General features: G+C 50.4%; 2 protein-coding genes across 4 annotated transcripts; one reads left to right on the forward strand and one right to left on the reverse strand.

Annotated features, from left to right (window-relative positions):
- Positions 1-2,011: 2,011 nt before the first annotated feature.
- si:ch211-57n23.4 (immunoglobulin superfamily DCC subclass member 3) lies at positions 2,012-12,657 on the reverse strand. Its single transcript, XM_052070065.1, has 14 exons — positions 12,583-12,657; positions 8,741-9,046; positions 6,672-6,816; positions 6,311-6,441; positions 6,055-6,192; positions 5,789-5,947; positions 3,857-4,022; positions 3,496-3,746; positions 3,246-3,410; positions 2,956-3,144; positions 2,702-2,815; positions 2,499-2,625; positions 2,309-2,423; positions 2,012-2,132 (listed from the first exon to the last, which is right to left on the reverse strand). Exons 1-14 carry the CDS (start codon positions 12,629-12,631, stop codon positions 2,055-2,057), a joined length of 2,133 nt encoding a protein of 710 aa, XP_051926025.1. The 5' UTR covers positions 12,632-12,657; the 3' UTR covers positions 2,012-2,054.
- A 1,462-nt stretch (positions 12,658-14,119) lies between these two features.
- On the forward strand, positions 14,120-18,782 carry stx12 (syntaxin 12). Of its 3 annotated transcripts, none has more exons than XM_052070053.1 (10): positions 14,120-14,227; positions 14,755-14,881; positions 15,418-15,487; positions 16,085-16,184; positions 16,274-16,411; positions 16,877-16,920; positions 17,356-17,464; positions 17,560-17,632; positions 17,755-17,837; positions 17,971-18,782. In XM_052070053.1, the coding sequence occupies exons 2-10, from the start codon at positions 14,788-14,790 to the stop codon at positions 18,061-18,063; spliced, it is 804 nt and encodes a 267-aa protein (XP_051926013.1). In that variant the 5' UTR covers positions 14,120-14,227; positions 14,755-14,787; the 3' UTR covers positions 18,064-18,782. The 3 variants fall into 3 exon arrangements, with proteins under 3 accessions (XP_051926013.1, XP_051926015.1, XP_051926014.1); XM_052070055.1 differs by having other exon boundaries at positions 14,121-14,223; XM_052070054.1 differs by having other exon boundaries at positions 14,127-14,251.
- The last annotated feature ends 4,204 nt before the right edge of the window (positions 18,783-22,986 follow it).

The following is a 22,986-nucleotide window of genomic DNA, read 5'->3' on the forward strand; positions in this document are numbered from 1 at the left end:
ACGTTGGTTTGATTTTTCGAGCCAAAAGGAAGTCAAAGGCAACTTCAGACCGCCGGTTAAGCTTCATTATTTCAACCGATGGTACAGGAACATAAAATGGTGGCCATCAATATTGGTGGAACATGGGGGGCCAAATACCTCAAGAACTCGAGTGTCCTTGAATTGTGACCACTCGGGTTCACGATCTATCCACTGCAGAAAAACGGTCATTTATTCGAAGGAGGTGTAAATTTATGAGGGGGGGGGGGGGGGAGAGTAAAGCCTAGTGGTGGTTGTTCTTGTTGTTTGAACGTAGCTTTCTTGTTTTCTCTGAATTATTCAGTTGGACTCTGTGGCTGCTCGACGCCTCAGCCCCTAAGTGTGTCCTGCTGTTGTTCCCACAAATATTTTGTCACACACAACAAGCATGTTTCTGTGCTTTGGCTGTGAGGAAGTGTCAAGGTAAAGGCTATGCGTGTTAAAAATCTAGAGGTATATTTGGTTACATATATCTTCGAGGCATCTAACTATTTGGTAGGAAATTCTGACTATCCTTTATAGTATTGACATTTTCCAAAATATCTGACATTGGTCACATCACGTTTGTTTTGACGACCAAAAAAAAAAAAAAAAGCTCCACATTGCAGGCGTGCCGAGCAAGGACTTCCAAATGACAGAATGTGGAGGGAAAAATGGTAGGAAATTATAAGCAATTACTCTTTTTTTTTGGCTTGGGTTCAGTTAAAGCAAGGCAGGTGACCCATTTCAAACAGGAACAATCCAAAATAAAAAAGTGAAAAAGAAAGAAAACCATCAAAACGTTAACGTCTTTGGGTGTCAGTTAGCTTGGTTTTCATAGAAGAACTTTTTGGGGATAGGCTGACACGGTGAGACTCCAAAGCCTAAATCCGTGCATTCAGGCATCAGGTCTCACCTTCCAACTTCTTCAGCCACCAGTTCGGTACCATCGAGGGCCCCGGAGTGACCAAATTTGGCATCTGGAGAGCAAACTCAGCAGCGTGGCCCGGAACAGTCATTCCGCGTCCATTTGTCTGGGGTCGGTGCATAAGCATCCTCCAATTTGGGTTCCTTGAAACGATCTGGAGAGGTCTCAGGAAGGGTCAAATTGCGGTTTTAGAGATGGAAAAGATCAGGCTCTTCCGCAGTGGTTTCTCCCCATAGTAGTCGACCCACTGAGCTCTCTCTGGACCGGCCTGGTCGGCGCCCGGCACGGCACGGCACGCTGGCATTGGCACTGGTCAAACACAAAGTGAACCAATGGGGAATTTTTTTTTTCCCCCTGGGGTGAGGTAGGTTGGCACAGGCAACATCAACCAGTTAATGTTGATCTCAACTATGGCTCGGACATTCTGAGGTAGCTTTCTTTGGAGTTGTGCAACTTTTAAGGGTTTTTGTTTTTCCCCAAAATGGCTTCTGGTACAGTGAGAGGCCACCATCGCTGATGATGCCGCTCTCACCTCGCGAAGGCTTTCGCAAAGGCCGCTATGTTTCTTCCCTTACTTATTGCAGACGAACTGAAGGCAATGTCACGAGTTCTGGCACAACGGCGCTCATTTGGAAAGTCGGTTACGTGGTCATATTTGGCTTTGTTATTTTTTTTTTGGTTTTTTTTTTGGGGGGGGGAGGGGGCTACACGTTCACACGCCAGCGTGGCAGGTGAGATCTGAGGTATAGGAAACGTTTTGGTTATCGAACAGTCTCCCACAAGCAAGCTGGCGTGACATTTGCCATGTACGCCCATTTAGAAGTTGACGGGGCCAAATCTGCGGTGACAATGCTCATTAAAGGCGTTTTTTTTTTTTTTCCTCAACATGCACTTATGCTTGTGCACAGGCAATAAAGGTATATAAGAAGCTTTGGTTTGACAATGAGGAAAGGACATTTTGGGGGGAGTGCGAAGACTGTCAGTATGTTACATTTCACATACTATGTCACATTTTTTTTTTTTTGATGATCAGGAATGAGTAGCACATTTTGTGTTCCTTAGCAATAACCGGAGAGAAGTCATGATGGGGGGGGCAGAGGGGGGGGGTTGTGAGGGTGTTTGACCAGTGCTAGCCTGTGCCAGTGCCTGGAAGACCCGATGAGTGTTGCTCAATGACGACTTGGCACTGTGCCGGACAAAGCGCTTCCTGTTGAGAGTCGGGAGAAGCAAGAAATAGGACACGTTAAGCACTCGGTGTGGGAGTTTCCTTGGGCCTTCCCAAAACACCGTCGGGAAGAAAGAGCGTTCCATTTTTGAGGCCGAAATCGTTTCCTCCCCTTGGTGGCGATTTGCATCTCTCGTTCTGCTTCATCTTGGACCCACCTGAGGCACCGGCTGCATCCTGCCACCATTTGGCGCCCCCTTGTGGACGCTGTTGTGTCCCGCGTTGTCACTTGGGACGGACCAACTGTCCCGAGTCCCTTGACCGCAAAACAAACTGCAAACACGTTTTAGAAACCAATACACATCTGCTGGCCTGCATCCAAACATCCATCGCAACCTGACAAATTACCTGCGGCGATATCCAAACACCAGGAAGATGACGCAGAAGATGATGCAGGCGGTGCCGATGTGGATGCCAATAACGATGCTGCCCAGAGAGGCTTCTCCGTCCCGGCACTGACACGGCACGTTCTCACCTGCGGGTCAAATGTCATTTTATCGCACCCATCGATATTGGCTGGCGGCGGCAGGAAGTGGTGGGATGCAGCTCACCGGTGTTTTGGGCACTGGTGCCTTCCTCTGCCAACGAAACCAGTCTCTTGGAGCAGTCACTCTCCCCGTTTCCATTGTAGGCCACCAGTTTGACTTCATACACGGCACCCGGTTCTAAAAGAGAGTGCGCGCTGAAATGCAGGACCTTCAATCCATTGGTTGTCAAATCTACTTCTCCCTTCATGAGAATCCCACAAAAACCTTCTTCGTGAGTAATGATAACAATTTCCGTTTTGGATCGGGCGGACGCCTACCCAGATTTGAGACCACGTGGGCGTTGACGTGCCAGGGTAGCTGAACGGGACCCCGGAAATCAGCATTGGGGACCCTGCGGTAGGACAGCCTGAAGCCCTCGGCCTTGCCTGCCTTGCTCGGGAGCTCCCACAGTACCTGGAGAGCGCTGGAATTCACCACCTTGGTAAAGAACGTCGGCGGGGTCGGGACTGGGCGGGGAGGGCGACACAGAGACGGACACAAATGAATAAATACAAGGGGACTGAATTGGAAGAGAAGGAAGGCTGGCAAAAGTCTAAAGTGTCCTTACCGCCACCTAGTGTTGTTGCGACCACCGTGTCAGACTGCTGACTTGCCCCAAGCGGCGAATAGGCCTTCAGATAAAGAGAGTAGGTGGTGGCCGGCTCCAGGTTGTTGACGTCGTGCCGAAAGGCCCCTTTGCTGATGGCTTCCTGTAGCTCCAAAGAATCCGGCTCTGAAACCGCACACGGAGCAGCAGCAAGCGGCGTTTGGCTTTGAGTATCAGTGAAGCGTGGCAAGATTTTGCGGCGTCGCCCGACCTCCTATTTTGCGGATATGCAGCACGTAACCAATGATGGCGTCGGTGACTTCGGCGGGCGGCTGGCTCCACGCCATTTGCAGAGCGCTAGTGGACAGCACGCTGGCCGTGAGGCCCCGGGGGGCGGCGGGGAGGTCTTGGGCTTGCGCCACAGCCAGTCGGGCGCTGGCCTGGTTGCTGCCGGCGCTGTTCTCCGCGATGCACTGGTAGATGGCCTCGTCCTCGGAGCTGATACGAGTCAGAGCCAGGGTGCTGCGGACGGGACGCGCAGCCTGATCAGTTTACCGACGTTCGCACGTGACGGCAAACGTAGATAGAAGAACGTGTGACTGGGGAGTGCCCACCAAGTCGGTGTCGTCTACCTGTTGTTATTGGTCAACTTGACGTTGCGTCCGGGCATTAAAACTTTTCCGTTTTTCAGCCAGATGAGGTGAGGCTCGGGAACACCCTGTGCCACGCAAGTGAACACGGCACTGCCCCCTGCTGGCTTGGAGATGGACTGCGGCCACTGAAGGAATTCTGGAGGCGCTGTCGAGGTTCGGGAACAAATGCATTTGAAAATTTATAACGTGTGTGTGTGTGTGTGTGTGTGTGTGTGCACGCGGTCATCATGCATTAAGAGGAGCGAGCTGTCCACCTCCGCATGGGCTCAGCTGTCTCAACGCCGCGTCGCAAATTGTCGTCAGGCGTCCTAAGCTGACTGCACATCGGTCGATCCATACTGCGTATTGATCAGCGATTCTGTTGACCTTGAGTTTTACTGCAGCTCATAAATCTTGTCCCCTTTTTCCTTTGTTTGCTTTCATACATCCAGAAAAGGACTTTACATTGTTGTGTGGAAAGCACCTTAAACTTCCTGCAACTATTCGATATTATTTTACCGTTCCCGCCAATTAATATTCCTTTGTAAATAGAATTAAATGGATGAAGCTAGCTATGAAGCTAGCTATGAAGCTAGCTATGTATCTTTGGGGCAATTTTGTACGTTACGTATTTGCTGCTCAGTTCCTTCTGTGGGAAAGTTGCTGATGTTGACATAATTTATGAGAACTGCTTTTGTGGCATCTGCATGATAAAAGATCTGCATATATTTTTGGCGAGGACTTTGTGGACAAAACCAGAGTGGAGGGGGGGTTATGAAGCCTGAGACAGAGGGAGTCTGGGGATCCCCCCCCCCCCCACCCCCTCCCGCCCCGCAACACTATTCAATAAATTGGCTGGCCGTCTTTTGTGTCTCCTCCCCTGAACATGGTGACAAACCGGGTCACCCTCAGCACCCCGCTCCCCCTTTTGTGGGCTGCTATCCATCTTGCAAGCCTCCATAATTAACTTAGATACCACACCCCTTTTCCTCTTTTCATTTCAATGTCCGTCCCGGGACCTCCTCCCTCTGCTTCGCCGTTTTCACACTTTTATACCCCCCACCTGCCCCCCCAGTCCTCCTGTCGGGGTTAGAGGTGAGAGGTCACAGATCACTCGGTCACACCCCTTCCGCTGTTCCTCCCGATCCAAGTATTGACAATCTCGTCATCCTCCGCTTTGTCTCGGGCTTTCCCCGTCCTCTTTGTTCCACCTCCCTGACCGTGGCCGTGGACGCGCATGCACACAGATGGGCCGGTGTCAAGACTGTGTGAAAGCGGTAACCCGTTGGCTGAAAAACTTGATGACGAGCATTCTTAATTGCCTCCTCAGTCCAATTCTCACTTCATCTCCTCTCTCCTCTCTGCGCTTGCCATTTGAACTCTGAAAGGTGACCAGATAGTCGCAAAGTATTTGATCTGAGCTCCGCTGTTTTGTGTCCCGTCTCTAAGAAGCGAGTTAAAGCACAGCTGGGAATGATACAGAGAAATATGAGGGGGCTGCGGGGTGATGGATGATTACACGTTATCGGTAGCCCCCCCTATTGAGGAGTCGGGGTCAAAGGTGACTTTCATTCGGTGCCGCTGCAAATGAACGTGGCCGAGTACACACATGCGCACAAACACACTGGCCGCAGATGTTCCGGGTAATTAACAAAGCCTGCAATGTCGGCTGTTTTTTGTCGCCGAAGATGAGCCTGATGACGTAACACGGATCCACATGATTATTTTCACCCTGCCAAGTCCACCATTAGTTGTTGTTGTTGTTAACCGTACTGCCACTGCGCTTCCTGCACAGGATTCGGGTGAATGAAGCACTCCAGTATGACTGACGACTGAAGGCCAGAGCCGCCCGGAATGCAACCCCGCATCTCTGCACTGTGAGCCCGGCGCGCGATCTCGGTACAGTACAGTCACCGCGAAGTTTGCACTGACCTTGTACCACAAGCCTGCCAAGTGCAGTTCGTCTCATCCTCGTGCCCGGCCGGTTGGCAGCGCACACGTACACACCAGAATGCTGCAGAGAAACATCTGAGATCATCAGGTTCCCCGTTCCCAGAACCTGGATACCTTCCACTCCGATGGAGCGGCCGTCTGACGGAGTGGGGGGAGGGGAAAAAAACAAAACCAAAAAAACAATTTTAAAAATCAACACGGTTTGGGAAATTCCCATCAAGTCCCTGGCTAGCAAAGTGCGTTACCGAGTCTGCTCCAGGAAACGATAGGCTTCGGGTTTCCTGTGGCGATGCACTCTAAAATGGCGGTCTGATGGACAGTGATGGTTAGATTCTGAGGTCCCGACAGGATGACCGGCTCCTTGTAGGTTCTTGAGGCTCCGCCTGAAAACGAGTCATATTCAAATCATTTCAGATTTAGCGAGAGGGGTTCAACGGTAATCCGATTAAGATTAAGATTAATTAATTAATTAATCGCAGTCGAGTCAAAATGTGCAGCTACCAGTGATGTTGAGAATGGCCTCGTGGCTATAGCGAGTGTTTGCGATGTTGGTCGCAACGCAGCGGAAGCCCCCCACGTCAGCCTGCCTCACAGCTGTCACTTGAAGGACCCCCATGGGCAGAAGGGTGTACCTGGATCGGGGAAAGAGCGCTCAGTCGGCGAGCCAAGCCAAGATCATTGCCTTAGTAGCATTATCGCTACACGCTAGCATCAAACGGTCACGGTAAGAGCGGGCGGCACAACGGATTGATGTGGCCGGACAGCGAGCGCGTCAAAATGTCGGGAAGAAGCCTGAAAACGACGAGTGACGTGACCGCGTACGCACAAACGCTGCGCGTGGAAAAGCATCCCGTCCCCGTACCTGTTGTCGCCGGTGCTCAGGGGCACTCTGTCTTTCTCCCACGTAATGTTGGCCTCGGGTATTCCGCTGATTTGACACTGGAAGCGTGCGACTCCTCCCTCATCGACCACCATGGACGTGGGGTGGGTGTGGAACTTCGGAAGAGCTGAGGAACGAAGACGGACATCAACGTACAGGGGGCAAAACATTGCCATTGTTTTGAAGTAGCCTTGCAATAGAAAATGGCGGACGGAATGCGAGTGCCGTCGGGCCTTGACTGCAAATGTTGTCGACTTAACCCCAAAAACGTCGACGTTTGTTCTAGTTCCCAAAATAGTGTTTCGAGACTCCCATCAAGGATTTCCTCCAACTCGATCATCGATACGAGTGCGTACCGGTACGGATCACCATGGAGACTCATTGCCTTGATAGCTATCGTTCTCCTAGATGACCCATCAAGCCCCGTTTTTATTGCTTGAACCCGAGAGGTGCTCAGTGGGGGGGGCAGGGAGGACAAGGTTGAAGATAAGATATCCTTTATTCGTCCCACACTGGGGAAATTTACAAAGACTGTTTGTCTTCACTTAAGGAGCTATTCCGATACACACCGTGCATATTTCATGAGCGTCGCCCACAATTGAGCATTTCACTCGAAATCCAACATATCCACCCCAAGAAAATCCAGACTGGTGTACACTATTCATTCATTCATTCATCTTCCGTACCGCTTGATCCTCACTACGGGATGCTCACGGGGGGTGCTGGAGCCCATCCCAGCCGTCTCCGGGCAGTAGGCGGGGGACACCCTGAATCGGTTGCCAGCCAATCGCAGGGCACACATAGATGAACAACCATCCACGCTCACACTCACACCGAGGGACAATTTAGAGCAGGCATGTCCAAAGTCCGGCCCGCGGGCCAAATCCGGCCCGCGGTCGAATTTCATCCGGCCCTCGGTCCCTGTCATAAAATCAGTGCCGTCTGGCCCGCACGTTGGGCGCAATGGAACACGTGTTGCATTGACTGAGGTCTCGTAGACTGGTGAGTGATGTTTCATAGAGTACTGCTTCCCTCTAGTGGCTAAATGAGTAATAGCATTCACTAAATGAGTAATAGCATTTAGACACTAGGGGGCATCACTCACGAGTTAACAAGACATCACTCCGTGTTTATATTGACTGATATGTCATATTTCAAATGATCCTTGCAGTTGTGGATATGTGTATTGCTTGTTCATTTCCCTGTTGTTCGAGTCAAAGGTTTTGTGACAATTGAAAAGTCATGGTGATACATTTTATGTTTCAAATCAATCAATTTGCACTCAGGAGACTTCTGTTTAAGAAAAAGTCAAGTGAATAAGCAGTTGCATGTGATATACCTGTTTCAAATGAACCAAAAGAAATTCTTAAGATTGTTGAAATTAAAATAAAAATGGAAATGTGAAACAGACTGGCTTACTAAAATTTGTTGAACAATATTGTTGTTCAATGTAAAGAATGTCAGGCAAGGTCGGCCCCCGACATTTTACCACATAAAATCTGGCCCCCTTGGCAAAAAGTTTGGACACCCCTGATTTAGAGTGTTCAATCAGCCTGCTACGCATATTTTTGGAATGTGGGAGAAAACCGGAGCACCCGGAGAAAACCCAATCAGCCTGCTACGCATATTTTTGGAATGTGGGAGGAAACCGGAGCACCCGGAGAAAACCCACGCAGGCCCGGGGAGAACATGCAAACTCCACACAGGGAGGCCGGAGCTGGAATCGAACCCGGTACCTCTGCACTGTGATGCCGACGTGCTAACCACTGGACTGCCGGGCCGCCCTTGGTGTACACTATTTCAGTCAAAATAAACCGATTCACACTTTTCTTTTTTTTTCCTTCCCCTCTCGTGTACGCAAGGAAGACAGAGTTCCAGTGCCACTCCCCCCCCCCCCCCCCCCCCCGTCTTTTGGAAGCGTTTGCGCAAAAAGTAAGAGGGAGGCTTTCCCGCTGCTTGCTGATAGTTCTCTGAAATCACTCCAGATGATTACAATACAAACGTGATTAAGGTAGATGATATGAAACATGGTTCCTTGGGCCCCCACTTACACGCCAGGAGGACTTTGGCCTTGCGGCTGAGCAGCATGCCAAAAAGATTCTGAGCGGCGCAGTCGTACTCTCCCGTATCGGCGTCGCCGCCTTCTTTGCGTTTCTGGAAGCTGTGGATCCACAGCGTGCCGTTTGCCAGCACCTGAAAGCGCCGTCCGACGGTCAAAGGCACGCCGTTTTTACGCCAGGTAATCTGAATGGGCTCCTGGCCCTGCACGCTGCAGTCCAACATGAGCGGGCGATCCCTCACTGCAATCACATCTCTGGGCTCCTGCAGAAAAGACAGCTCCGAGGCCAAGCAGGCACCTGGGAAAGAGAACGACGGGTCGTGAGGGATTTCAAGTACTTTCCCATTCACTCAAGTGAAATTCCAAAAATCTGGACTTTGGAGTCAGACGGTCCTCCATCAAGCATCTCCAGTTGGTCCACAATGCCGCCGCTCGCCTCTACTTTTTAGAATTCTTTTTTTTTTTTTTTTTTAATGCTTTGCTCCCAGTGTGTGTTTTGAGAAGGTGACACCCGTCAAAGCTCCTCACATCACTTGTACTTGGATTCAATGAATGAGCCCCTGAATGACATTTTGAAAATGAAATCTGGAGCAGCTCTCTTTCAGGGCGCCATGCGACTCCAGAGGAGGACTGCATTAAGGGATACGGAGCCGGGCGCTTCTCCTTTGACGGATGATTTGCCGCATCGATGGCTTTGACGAAGGCGAGCGACAACAGAGTCGGAATGCCGCCGAGCCATCCATGCGGAGAGGGCGACAACAATTCGGAGAACACTGGCAAGGGTCGCCGGGGTCAAGTTTAGGAGAACCTTTGTCTATACGAGATGGGGCCTCGCTGCGACAATGGTGTTGTGACTGGGATGATTTGCATCCAACCCCCCCCCCCCCCAGCCTCCCCCCCGTCACCTCTGTTAAAACTTTGTCAACTACCATGCACCCAAAGGGCACCATCTGCCCCTTCTTATGCATCCCCTCCGCCCCTCCCGCCTCCCGCCATCCTTTCAGATCCCTCTCAGAGGTGACTTTCCCATGCCACCACATCTCCTCCATCGCGCCCGTGCGCCCTCTCCCCCGTGACCTCGGCAACGCCACCTCGCCTTCACTTCAGCGTGTTGATGACCTCGTATGCAAAACGTCGCGAGGGGCTCAGAAAGGCCGCCGCCGCCGCCGCCTTCCCAGCTGCGAAGATGGAACAATCGCGGGCCGCACTTGAACCGGCTGATCAATGTCATGGGCGAGTCTTGAATCTGTGCTGCCAATTGCCCCCCCCCCCATTCCCCACCCCCTCCCCTTGAACTTTCATTGCGGCCCAGACGGCAACGGCCCCCACAGCTAAGTTTGAGCTGAACTTGACGCTCGATGGGTTTCAGTCGTCTGGTAAGCGAAACATTCTCCAATGTGGATCTTTATTTTTATTTTTTGGGGGGCATTTCCCTTCAGGACTTGAGACTCCGGAGATACTAAGCCACTCGTAATTGTATCCAATCACGCAGAGACCACACAAGAGAGAAAACTCTTGGGAAAAATAGTAGCAGGCTCTGATGTTTGTTTGGAAAGTGCTCCGATGACTCAGGGCAACGGCCGCGTGAAAATCAGATGGAAGACTCGACACACGATATCAGGACCAGGTTTTTCCTGATGCGAAGAATGGCACCAGGTTGGACATCCGGTCAACCCGGCGGGCCTGCTTTTGTGAGACCCACGTCATTACTTTGACTGATGTGTCACATCACGGACGCGAGCATCTGCCCCCTCCTTCGAATGGGAAATCTCCCATGGAGCAGATGTAGCAGGATTCAAGTCTACCAGTCAGCTGTCCCCGAATGAGCTGATCCGGACCAGGGGCTGAGAACCCCACCCGCCCCATGTTGAAAATGCAATTCCGGGCTCCCACGGGGTGACATGCATTGCATTTTCTGGCTTCTCGAACACACGTCATTACAACTTGCAGAAGCTGAAGGACCGACAATGATATTTGGTGCATAGTTGAGGAGTGACAATCTGCGAGGATTCTCGCCCCCCACCCCAAAAAAAACCCCCACCAACCTCACATTTCAACATGTTCCAACACTCTCCCACTGGTGACGTCTTGCACCGAAAGGCGTACAAAATTTGCTGCCCGTTCACCACTCGACGCGTTTCAAGTACCGCTTGAACGAGTCATTTGGCTGACAACAAAATGTGTTTGCCGGTTGCCAGTTGACATTAAAGAAGGATTTACCGGACTCTTAAATGAGCTTGCATCGATTGCGAAGAAGAACCAAGCAGGCGGCAGAGATTTGTGCTCTTGCACATTTCGCATGACTTGTCGCTTGGTTTTCTTTCCCCGATTGAAGCTTCGCATCAAGCGTTTTGCGCATCGAGTGGGTGCGCGGCTTTGAAATCGGGACTAATGGTGAGATTTAATGAGGAGAGGAGGTTGTCCGGCAACCCCCCACGCGAGCACCCTGTGTCTGTGACCCCGAGCCCCTCGGGGGTCACAAGAGAGAATCAGAAGCGAGGAGGATGGACGGACGGATGGATGCAATGGGGGGAGGTGGTACGTGTATCGGCCAGAAGTACTCCCCGGGATCTGCTATTGTTTGGCCTGAACTGGCCGCTCCAAAAAAAACGAATTGGGGGGGGGGGACCAGACGATAAGTCTTTCCCTCTTCAGAATATTGGATGCTCAACATTTGGACCGACCGGCCTGGGCGAGAGTTCACCTTGCCGAATCCTCAACGTGGAAATGGAAGACTGGGATCAAAGTTGCACGTGTGCATATGAAATGGTGTCCCTGCTTGTGGACTCGATCCAGGCGGGTTTATGCGAGGCGACTCCCCCGTGGACCCTGCGTGAGGACCCCCTATCGGAGCCAGGAGGAGGCGACGTGGCCGCGGCCAGCCAGAGGCGGATTATCTCCACACTCGTATTTTTAATCAGGTCTCAATCTCGGCACAGACTGGCAGCAGTCTTATGCAGATGAGTCCGTGACCGTCAGCTCAGAGAACACAGAGGAAAAGGGCAGCTATTGTGTCCGCGGCGACCGCCCCCCCACCCCGCCCTCACAAGGCCTACCGGTGGCCAGGACGACTCGCAACCCGACCCCCCCCCCCCCCTCCCCTTCCGCACAGGTCAAAGGTTATTGACATGAACCCTCCATTGTGGTCTTGAGTTAAAGACGGAGCGTCCCACACCGTCTGCACGCCGCCCGTAAAGGTCACCATGCAAATTTGAGCGGGGGGGGGGGGGTTTGGGAGACGATGCCTGGAAACCACAAGATCAGGATGAGATTGGCGATCATACCGGGGGCCCTTGTAACCAAATTGGAACCTAATGTGTGGCGGTTAGAAACGGTGAGAGGAGGCCATGCGCCAAGTGAACTGAAGTGTCAGTCATGTTTCCCAGAGTCAGATTTTTGTTTCTCCACATTGTGGCGAGTTGATGGTTTGGTATTTCATATATATACACTATCATTTTCGTACGTTACTTTTTGCAGGGTGGCGCGAGGGGGGACTACCAAATGCGGCATCCCGTGCCAAATACCTTTTGAACTCGGGTTCATGTTCTTGCCCTCTTGTGGGCTATTTCAATGGGTGACATGGAGGATCAAAGAGATCCTTCACTCGATCTGCCAGTCAATTCTCATGAGATGGATGCGCGGATCTGTCAACATTTGGTGGCAATATCGGCGGGAGCGCGTAAGGACAGCAAAAAACATGCTTTAAGGGAAGCAGATGAAAACCAAAACATGAAGCCACCGCTCGTGAAAGCAATTTTCAGCGTCACGGAGAATATGCCCTTTCCCGTTCTGAATCTTCCACTTGAGCAAGTTGAAAAGACGGCGCGTACTTACTCCAAAGTAACCAAGCTGTCAGGCCAATCAGCGGTCTTCTTGCCCCCATTTTAGGTTTCTTCACTCCGCTTCCTGTCGGGGGCAACGCTTCTGGTTCTCGGAACTCCTCAAAGTCAAGATGGTGGAGAGAAAAAAAAAAAAAGTCATCCACATGAAATCCACTCTTCTGCCCGCGCCGCGTATTCTTTGGTGACTCGGCTAAAAAGCGGCCTTTTTCTTTCACCGTCGCATTTCTACTCTTTTGAAAAGTCAGTCCGGTGACGGGGGCCCCCCCACTGAAGGCTGCTGCTCGTGTCCAAAGCCGCTCTGGAGTGGGAACCGTGATGGGAGGATGACACCTCAGCCTGGCTCGGGGCTCATTAGTTATTCGGCCTCATTGTTGCCGCCGAGCGGACAATGACTCAAGCGTCTTTGGCCGACCGACGGCAGGTTGGTCTTCCCTGGACCAATCGGCAGGGCGGGGGGCGGCTCACCCAGCCTGGGAGGGCTTGATTGGTATTCATTTTAATGTAGCGCTGCTGGCCACTCACTCGGTCTGCCTCATGGGCCAGCTGTGGCCTGAGGCCGACACGTTTCCTCTTGAATGTACTCTTCGCGTGTATGTTTTTGCCTTCTGCGTCAATGACGTCGAAGAAACATCGGTCTTGCCATCCTGAAAATTAACTTGACAGACGCCTTTGGACTTATCGAATTCTGCCACAGATTGGCTTACCGTGAAATTGCGCTGCCTTTTGTTTTTTACCAATTATCACTTGAGAGCAGGCACTTGACGGTTTGAAATGTATCGTTTTGTTTTATTCCAGGCTGCACGGTGACCACATCTGCCTCACGGTGCAGAGGTTGCGGGTTCAAATCTGTCACCGGCCTTCCTGTTTCCACCCGCATTCCGAAAGCACGAATAGCAGGTTAATTAAACACTCTCATTGTGACCATTCTGAGTGGTTGCTTGTCTGTGCGTGCCCTGCTATTGGTTGGCAACCGGTTGAGGGTGTCCACCGCCTACTGCCCGAAGACTGCCCGGGATGAGCACCGGCACACCCGCGGCCCCCCGTGGGGAGAAGCGGCTCAGATCATTCTTGAATTTGTTGTTCGTTTCCTCTCACGGGCCATTGCATCGAAGTGACCGTGTACTTTCGTGCCTTGCTGCCATCTAGTGGTTCAAAACTCAAATTGTAGTGTATCCCGCAGCCAAGTATGATGCGTGCACGTCAAAACATTTTCGTTTTCAGACACGAGTTAAATGTTTTATGATGAAGCTGTTAAATACACTTATGTTGACCTGCTTTTTATTTCATACCCTCGGGTTTGTTGTGTTATTAAAAAAAGGGGAAAACGGGTTGAATTAAAATTTGTCACATTATTTTTTTTTCATTTGATATAGTGATATAGAATGTTTCATAAACCCGAGGTGTAGATATGTCATCCTATTTTTTTTTTTTGCCAAAAAGATAGTAACCTCAAAATTTAAAAAGCATCGTCGATTGTGTCCATCCGGTGGTGTTCGCCCAACCCTGGGGTAGCTCCACCCACCGCATGTGACGTCAGCTTTCATGTGACTGACCAGGAAGGGCAGGATTGGTTTTTTTTTTGGGACGGCAAGGGGAAAACATTACTCCTATGTGCTCTTGCCCGGCCAAATAAGCAAGTATTATCCTTAAAACATTCTCTGGTAGCAAGTATCATTGTTTCTAAACGCATATGGCACGATAAAAGCATAGTAGGTTTGAAGATGATTTTTTTTTTGGTGTCGTGTAGCTTGGATGCTAGCAGTCGAGCAGCAGGGCTCCGTTTTGTCGCCGCAGCTTTGCCTTAATCCACCGCCGTGCGGATCCGTCTGTCGTTTGCATTTATAAACATGTTTTCCTCACTCTCACTTCTCGCCGTGGACGAAACAATCCAACGTACGTGTCGAGGAAATTGTTTCGATCGTTTTCAGTGGAGGCATCAGTTTCCTAACTATTCGGCTAACGCTGGGTAATCAATGCTCGGTGACCTCATTCGAAGTCCCGTTAAGTTCGAGAATCCCGATTACTGCGTTCGTCATTGGTGAAGTCGTTTGCCATGCAAAAGAAGGCTTTATGAAAATCCACTCTAGCGAAGCTTTGCAGCTTTTGCCGTTCCGACAGTGAAACGTGCTTGCAGTATTTGACATGTCTTGCCATTTGTGCGCAGCCCGAATTTTCAAGCTCGCCACTCGAAGATAACATGTACGGTCAAGACAGTTATCGCCCAGTCCCTCGGGACTTCACCGCCCTCATCCAGACGTGCAGCTCCAACATCCAGAAGATCACACAAAATAGTAAGTGCTGCCCGGGGTGTCGTTTTCCCGCCAACAAATTGAGTTTCAAGTTTGCAAAGTGTCACATATCTCAGAAGAACCAAACAATTGTATGCAAATAAAGAAAACAATCTACATGACATCCAGTTTAGTTGGCCGGGGTTGACCAGCGGAGTCGAGCGATTTTTATCGTAGCGGTGGTGGTCTCACGTTGTCACCGGTGAGTTTATGTCTCGAGTTGAACTAAAGACACACAGTGGGGCCCTTTGTTTTCTCCCAACGAAGGGAAAACGGGCCATGTGATGCGACTGTCACATGCTGCTTCTTAAGCCACTTGCACACCGGCTTCCCGCTAATTGGTCTCATCGGGGGCCGCTAGAGCCCAGCTGAATTCACGAGCGCCCGCCGGCCCGGATGTGACGAAGGCATGAGTGGTGAATTGTTCTTCAGGCTTCTGTCGCGAAGATCACGACGAGCTCGTGCCAGCGCGGCGCTCGGTCGCCTCCTTTTGCGATTGACATTCATCTGTTTTTTTTTTCTTCCCCCCCCTCCGACAGCCGCTCAAATCAAGAACATGGTGAGCCAGTTGGGGACCAGACAGGACAACAGTGACCTTCAGGATCGGCTGTATGTACTTTGCGCAACGCCGCTCGCAGAAATGCTCGCCTTGGTGCTTTGAACTGTCGTCCATGCGAACTCGCTCACAATTAAAAAAGGAAAACATTTGAGCAGTGGTGAGGTGACCTCGGTCTCCAAGTAAAACGCTCACCACGAGCTGTCAAATGTCCGCAAGGTGAGACGGGCTAGCGCTCGCTTATTTCACAATTAATTTCAAGATGGGGGGGGGGGGGAATCCGATCCCCAACGGATTCTTTGAAAAGAACTTCCTCCTCCTCATACCTCTCCCTCGATCCCTCCTTTTGCCATGCCGCCATTTTCTTTCGGCGAGGAGTTGGACAGGACTCTAGCCGATACCCCCAATTCTGTGTTGCCCGCCATTTTGTTTTCCTCCTCATGCTGTCTAATTTAACCAAATTCGTCTCTGCGGTTATTTGGCCCTTTTTTTGGCGGTATTTGGCCCAAAACGACATCCACGATCATCCGATTCATCTGCGCGCGGCTCCAAACATAAGCTAGCGCTAGCGTTGTTTGTGCGACGTCGCCAAGGAAGCCCGGCGGGTGCCGTATTTCTTTTCTAACTTTGAACGCTTGCCGCTTCCGCAGGCAGCAGATACAACACTACACCAATCAGCTCGCCAAGGAAACCAACAAGCACCTGAAGGAGTTGGGCTCACTTCCTTTGCCGACGTCACCGTCGGAGCAAGTGAGTACGTCGTCCTGAGCTGTCCCGTCCGTCGTTTGCCGCTCAAAGCCGTCGGCGTTCTCATGGCTTCTTTTTTGCATCGCGTCCAGAGGCAGCAGAAGATCCAGAAGGAGCGGCTGATGAACGATTTCTCCGCCGCTCTTAACAACTTTCAAGCGGTCCAGAGGCGCGCGGCGGAGAAGGAGAAGGAGTCGGTGGCCCGAGCAAGAGCTGGATCTCGCTTATCGGTATGTAGGAGGGGCCCTCACTGTCACGACGTTGGCTAGGTCAGCTGAAGTGAAGCATTGTGGTCCAACCGTGACGCCACTCGAGTTTTGCTATGATTCCAAATTTGAATTGCCGGTTGAGGATGTCAGAAGTGTCCTATGGGGTGTGTTGCGCCACCATTTGTGTTCAAATAACACTTTTACTTCCACATCTCTCGCGCCTCCTGTTGGAGTGTCGGCACTTTTCCGAATAGTTTGTTAGCTTGAAGCTTCTTTTTTTTTTTTTAAGGCAAATATTTCAAAATTATCTTTAGTTGTATGTTTGGTTTGATAGTCGACTGAGCAAAAGATGAAAGAATAAGAAATTCTCAGTCTAGACTGATATTGCTCAGCCTGACGTTTCTCGCAAATGATCACCTCACCTAAAGATTAGAATTTCAAACCTTTGGCTAAATTAGCAACCCCCCCCCCCTCTCTCTTTTTCAGGCGGATGACAGTTTGCGAGATGAAAAGCTTGTGTCTTTTGAGAAGTAAGTGAGTGGTGTTCCTTCGGGTATTCACTTTTTTAATTTTTTTTTAACATTGAGCTGGCTCGGCAAGTGCTCTGTTCATCCTGACGTCACTTCCGGATTTGCGTTTCCTGTCAAAGTATTATTTTAGGAATCATATCACCACTTTAATATTCTTTACGCTGACTTGAACAGCTACGCGGAGTCGGCAACGCAGAGCGCAGTAATTCAATGGAAACGTGTCCAATAGAATCCCACTTTTTTGTGTTTGTTTGTTTTGTGTGTTTTTTTTTTCTGCCCTGCGATTGGCTGGCAACCGATTCAGGGTGTCCCCCGCCTACTGCCCGGAGACGGCTGGGATGGGCTCCAGCACCCCCCCGTGACCCTAGTGAGGATCAAGCGGTACGGAAGATGAATGAATGAATGAATGAATCATTTTGCTTTCTTTATGGCCAGCAGTCAGGATGACTGGGCGCAAATGAGCGCCCAGACGGAGGAGGCAGCCATCACGGAAGAGGACCTGGAACTGATCAAAGAGAGAGAAACCAACATCCGACAGCTGGAGGTCCGCTATCTTTCTCTCTTCGTCCGTCGGCCAATCAAAACGCCCCCCCCCCCCTCGGCCGTGAGTTTACGCTCGTTCTCGTTGTTTGGTTGCAGTCGGACATCATGGACGTCAACCAGATTTTCAAGGACCTCGCAGTGATGATCCATGATCAAGGGGAGATGATTGGTGAGAAGAAGCATCAGCGGAGTCGGGGATACAAAAATTTTTTGTTTGTTTGTTTTTTTTTTTCTCCCCTCCTCCTTCACACCACCTCTCGTGTCCCCAACTGTGCGCGTGCTATTTTGCAGACAGCATCGAGGCCAATGTGGAGAATGCTGAAGTTCATGTCGAGCGAGGGACGGAGCAACTACAGAGAGCCGCTTTCTACCAAGTGAGTTACTCTCCAGACCCCCGGCGTGTCTTGCACCCTCTACGGCCATCTTGAACAGGCGCCGCGTTTCTGTTTTTCTTGCGCCGTCCTCTCTTATCGGCTTTCTTACTTTTTTTTCCTTTCCATATGGCAGCAAAAGTCCCGGAAGAAGATGTGCATCCTGGCAATCGTTTGCTCCGTTGCGCTGCTCATTCTGGGCATCATCATCTGGCAGGTGTCCAAGTGACTTCACTCCCCCTCCTTCTTCGCATCATTGTTCTGACTTACATTTTAGGCTGCCCTCGTCCCACCTCAAAAGTACTTGCTTGGCAATCACAAGGAGAGCGGATGGATACACTCTGTACTGCTCACGTCATCGGGATCGCCGGCGTAAGTTTAGTGCCGAGCTGCAAACACGCTAAGCTCCACTGACCACGGATGTTTTTTTTTGTTGTTGTTGTTGTTTTTTCTTTTGGTTAGCACGTTTCAATTGCGTTGTCAATGGAAGCAAGGTGACGTCTAGGGAGTGATTCATTTAATATCCTTTTCTGCACTAACACTTGTCACTATTTCAGATGTTGAATTATTGTAATGAGCAGGCCAAATCAGGAAAGAATATAAAAAGGTTCTGATTTTGGAGCGCGTCTTATTTCGGTCATCCCTTCTCGCGGCCCCCTTTCTCATACAAAGTGTGAATATTGCACAGTTGAAGTGCCGAGTGAGCAAGTCGGTAGTTCTCACCACGACTGAGCGTCAACGCACATGACCAGGATGACTCCCAAGTGGTGATTGTAGTTGTATACGTGTCTTAACAGATAAGCAGTCAATCCGTATTTGTAAATATTAAGCATTGTAGCCCACCAAACAGTAAAGTATGTCTCGAACGCAGCGCCTGTTCTAAGAAGCATTTGCATTGATTTGTATGACTCTTGGCACTATATGTAATAAAGGTCTAAGATGACAGTACTTTCGTTGTGCTTGTCTTTTTATTTTTTGCCAGCTTAAAATAAAGGAGTGCGATCAACATCTAGCATTGGCATGTGGGTCCCCTTTCAACAAATGTCACTTTAGGAGAAAGAAAAAAAATACAAGTGATCACTTAATTTATTTCACCCCTAACTATATTGCGGGCAAATGCTATGAAAATAGATACACAAATGGATGTTAGCCGTCAATGCTTTATTTGACCTCTTGTCTGGCTGGAACTGAGTGTGGTTGAAGCAATTCTGGGCCTTCGGACCACAAAGGGGCGCTGATGTTTTTTGCATTGAAGGTTTGCATGTGGGGGGCGGCTCAGTGGGTAATCATGGTTAGCATCCTCGTTTACACAGTAACGTGCACTACTTTGTTGCGCGGGAGGCTTCAAATTAAGCAGAGGCTCTTAATTGGTCTGCGTGGTCAAGCTGTGGTTGCCCGAGAAGTTGACTTGGCGTGTGTCCTTCTGTGATGAGGGGGGCCTGAGACCAACAATTTATTCTAACAGTTTAGGAGGAATGAATTTGGCAACTTCGGATCACATTTTAGAATGGACATTTGAGTCCATTTGAACAATGGCTCAGAGTGTTATGATTGTACATTTCTTCCAATTCAAAATGAAACTGTCATTCGAAGATGAATCAATTTGGACAAGAGAAGTTCCTCCCCGAGCCCGGAGCGACCAGGAGGTGGAAGCTTGTTGCACGAGGTTTGTCGTCCAAAAACAAGGAGATACAAGAAACCCGGTGAAGCGTTTGAACAAGCAGCACCCAAGGGATCAAGTAGGAAAGCATGAAAGTGCGAGCACAGGAGCAATTTCATCGCCAACAAGTAGCCTCGTCGGGAGCCACCGGGAAGAAAGCGACAATCAACCGTGTCGTCTTTTGCAAGTCGCAATGATGCTTTGTGCCTTAGGTAAGATCATAACTTTAAAATTATTCTCTTGACACGACAAGTTCTTAGCATATTAAATGACTCCACCATCATCTTTGTGCTCACTACCGGTGCTTTAAAACTCGTCATTTCAAAGCGGTCCGCGAACAGCATGTACTTGTCTCTACTGAACTGGTCCGTGACACAAACATGGTTTTGGGGGGGGGGGGGGGGGGGGGGGCAGAGTCATAAAAACTCTCCCAATACATTTGGACTCGACTCGAAAACTGGGTGGCGACCGGAACTTTGTGATTGCACAGTCAAGTTACATTACCAAAGAGCAAATCATGGCGTGTGGCGTTCGAGAGGTTTCTACTTCATGACACGAGTCTGTCGTCTTTAATCAGAGCAGCATACAGCTGCCAGAGTCAATCGTCATCAATGGCTCAAAATATGCGTGAGAAGGAACCACAAAGCGCTGTCAATATTTTTTTACGACTCGGGGGAGCTGGCTTCCACGTTTGCCTTTTTTTTTAAAAACTGGACAGTCTCTGATTGAATCGCCAAGAATTGTGATGTTTGACTGGCAGAGTTGAGAGTGGCAACTCTCACGTCCAGCATACATTCGACTCATGTCCACTTTTTACGGAATCAATGCCAGCTGCCCCCGCAGCTCAACGCCAGCTGAAAAGGCGCAACTTGAAAGTTAACACGGGGCCAAAACTGAATACGAGTACCATGTGTGTACATGATATTGAAGACAAAGTGGCCTTTGTACCATTGCCATTCCAGAAATGCAATTATCTATTGTTTCATTTACTCCAACCATGAACGACAGGTCGCCGGAGGAGAAAGAAAAAAAAACCCAAACCTAAATCCTCGGCCTCGGCCTCTTCTGCGGAGACTAAAACGAAGAGGACCACCTGCCGGTTCGTCTGTTTGCAGGCCGCCGATTGGCTGCGAGAAACAACGCGGACACCTTCTGCGTTGCTGCCGCCATCTTTCTGACGGGCCCTCGTGCCCCCTCTTTTCTCATTCAGACCCCCCCCCCCCCCCACACACACCTCCATCTACGGTCTTGCTCTCCTGTGGAAAACCACGTCTGCTTTAGCGCTTTGCATTCCTGTGGTTGGACTGGCACTTCCTGCCATGGGCGAAAAGTACAGCAGGAGAAAGGAACATTCCTTCAACCCTTGTCGACTTTTCAAGACTGTTTTTCGACCTCTCGCATGCCCCCGACATTTCTGCTTCTGATGAAACGGTCCCAGTTTGCGTTGTAGTGAAAAAAAAACAAACGTTACATCTCGGGATTAAATGCGCGGTAGTCCAAACGTTTCCAAATATCCGTAAAACACGATTGAATAAAAAATCCAGAGAGCCGCAATTTAATGGCGCAGATCAATTGGGGGTGGATGACCACGTCAGAGCTAGGGTGCAAAAGTGAGAAGTTCTCCTGTCACGGGAATGAGTTGGGGGGAGGGGGAGGGGCTTCTAAGTTCGATGTTCCTGTCAGCGCCGGCGCTCTTTTCCTCCCCAATTACAGGAATTCAGGAGACACTCGCACAGCGTAACCACACCAACGCAAACTCGAATCTCATGCGGTGAAACTTTCCCGAAAGTCCAGTCGGGCGAATGTCCCTCATCCATGCGAAAGGTCAACAAGAAAAGCCTGGATGGAAAACACCTGACAAAAAATGTGCTTCATCGTTGCAAATCCCCCCGGGAGACGTGTTTTTGTTGTGTGTGTGTGTGTGTGTGTGTGTGTGTGTGTGCACATGCGTGTGTGTTCCCAAATATTTGTGCACTTTCAAACTGAGAGGTAAAAAAAAAAAAAACGCGCAAAGTAGACCAGGTTTAGGCATTTTCTCTTTTCTCTCGGCACCAGGCCTTTTGTCCTGAATGAGAAATGCGGCCCGTGCCCACAGCCTTTTTTTTGGGGGGCGGGGGGTTGTTTCTCTTTGTCACAAATTCAAAATATTTGCCGATTTATCTTCACACAAAGTCACCCCCATAATCGACCCGAATGCACGCAGGCAGTGGGGGGGGGGGGGGGGGCGCCCTCAGAAGAAAGTGGGGCGGTTTTGGAAAGGTTTCAATTTGACACCCACAAACACGTCGCTAACTCTTTGCAGACCTCAATGGAAAAAGTTCCAAGCGCGTTGCCTGTGGCTGAAGTCCATTCTCGTGGGACCTCTTTGGAGAAACGAGGTCTTCACGATTGCGGCGCACGGGCGCCACGGACAGGACGTCGGGAACTCCCGTCAAAGTAATGGCGGCAAGTCGAGAAGAGAACGCGGCGGGTCGAGCGGCCGGTACGCCGTGTTCCGACACCATTCGAGGACGGATGTGGGATGGGGGGGGGGGGAGCGAGAACAGGAAGAGGCAAATTTGCAGCCTGGCTAAACGCGTAAGGAATGCGGCGGACTTCAACAACATCCTGAGTGAACAGGCGAGGGGGGTGGGGGGGGGGGGGGTGTATGGTCGCGCCGCTTCCATCCAGGCTGCTATTTTTAGCCATCCACCTCACCTCATGAGAGGCGGGGCCTTTTCGGAACCCCGCTCGATCTCCCGCCGCCCCAAAATGGAGAACAGGTGCAACGTCTCGCGCCGGGAAGGTCACGACGATGACCTCTGACATCATCGGATCTTCCCACGTTCCCGTTTGAAAATTGCAACCGTTGGGCTCTTTCGGTTCACTTGGGGAATAATTTGTGAACGTTCAACATTTTCCCGACTAAAATCGCCCCCCCCCTAAAAAAAATCCTCATCATTGGCAGCGACGTCTTCACCGAAACAGATCGGCGTCACGAATACCATTCGAACAACCTGTTCCAGCCAACTACGCATACGGGCCCTGTTCCGGCTGGAAAAAAAAATGTCTCCACCATGATGGCTTTGATGTTTCGTTATTTTTTTTTTCTTTCAGGTAATACCTTTTGAAACCATGGCCAGTAAGTTCTTCTTGGATCTGATGACGTCAAGCCATGCTTCTGTGAGAAGTGACAGACTGAGGGTCTGGTTCTTGACCCCCCCCCCCCCCCACACCCCAGCTTGGATGTTTGAAAACACTTCCTTTTCGCCCCCCCCCACACCCTCTCCCGTTTCCCGGACTCCGTGGCCAGAAGCGCAAACACAAAGTCTCTGTGGCAGCGAATGAAAATTTGACAGGACAGCAATTCTGAGTCTTGTTTGTCGAGCGCACGGTAGGAGAACCTCACGCCCGTGTGAGAAAGAACACAAAGGTGATTGATGGTAGGTCGAACCCGCTGCTGTGCCAGGTGGACGTGCGTCATTGGGCGGGCATGGAGTCAGCAGCCTGCCA

Source organism: Hippocampus zosterae, chromosome 7 (genome assembly GCF_025434085.1).
Source record: "Hippocampus zosterae strain Florida chromosome 7, ASM2543408v3, whole genome shotgun sequence".
Taxonomy (NCBI): domain Eukaryota; kingdom Metazoa; phylum Chordata; class Actinopteri; order Syngnathiformes; family Syngnathidae; genus Hippocampus; species Hippocampus zosterae.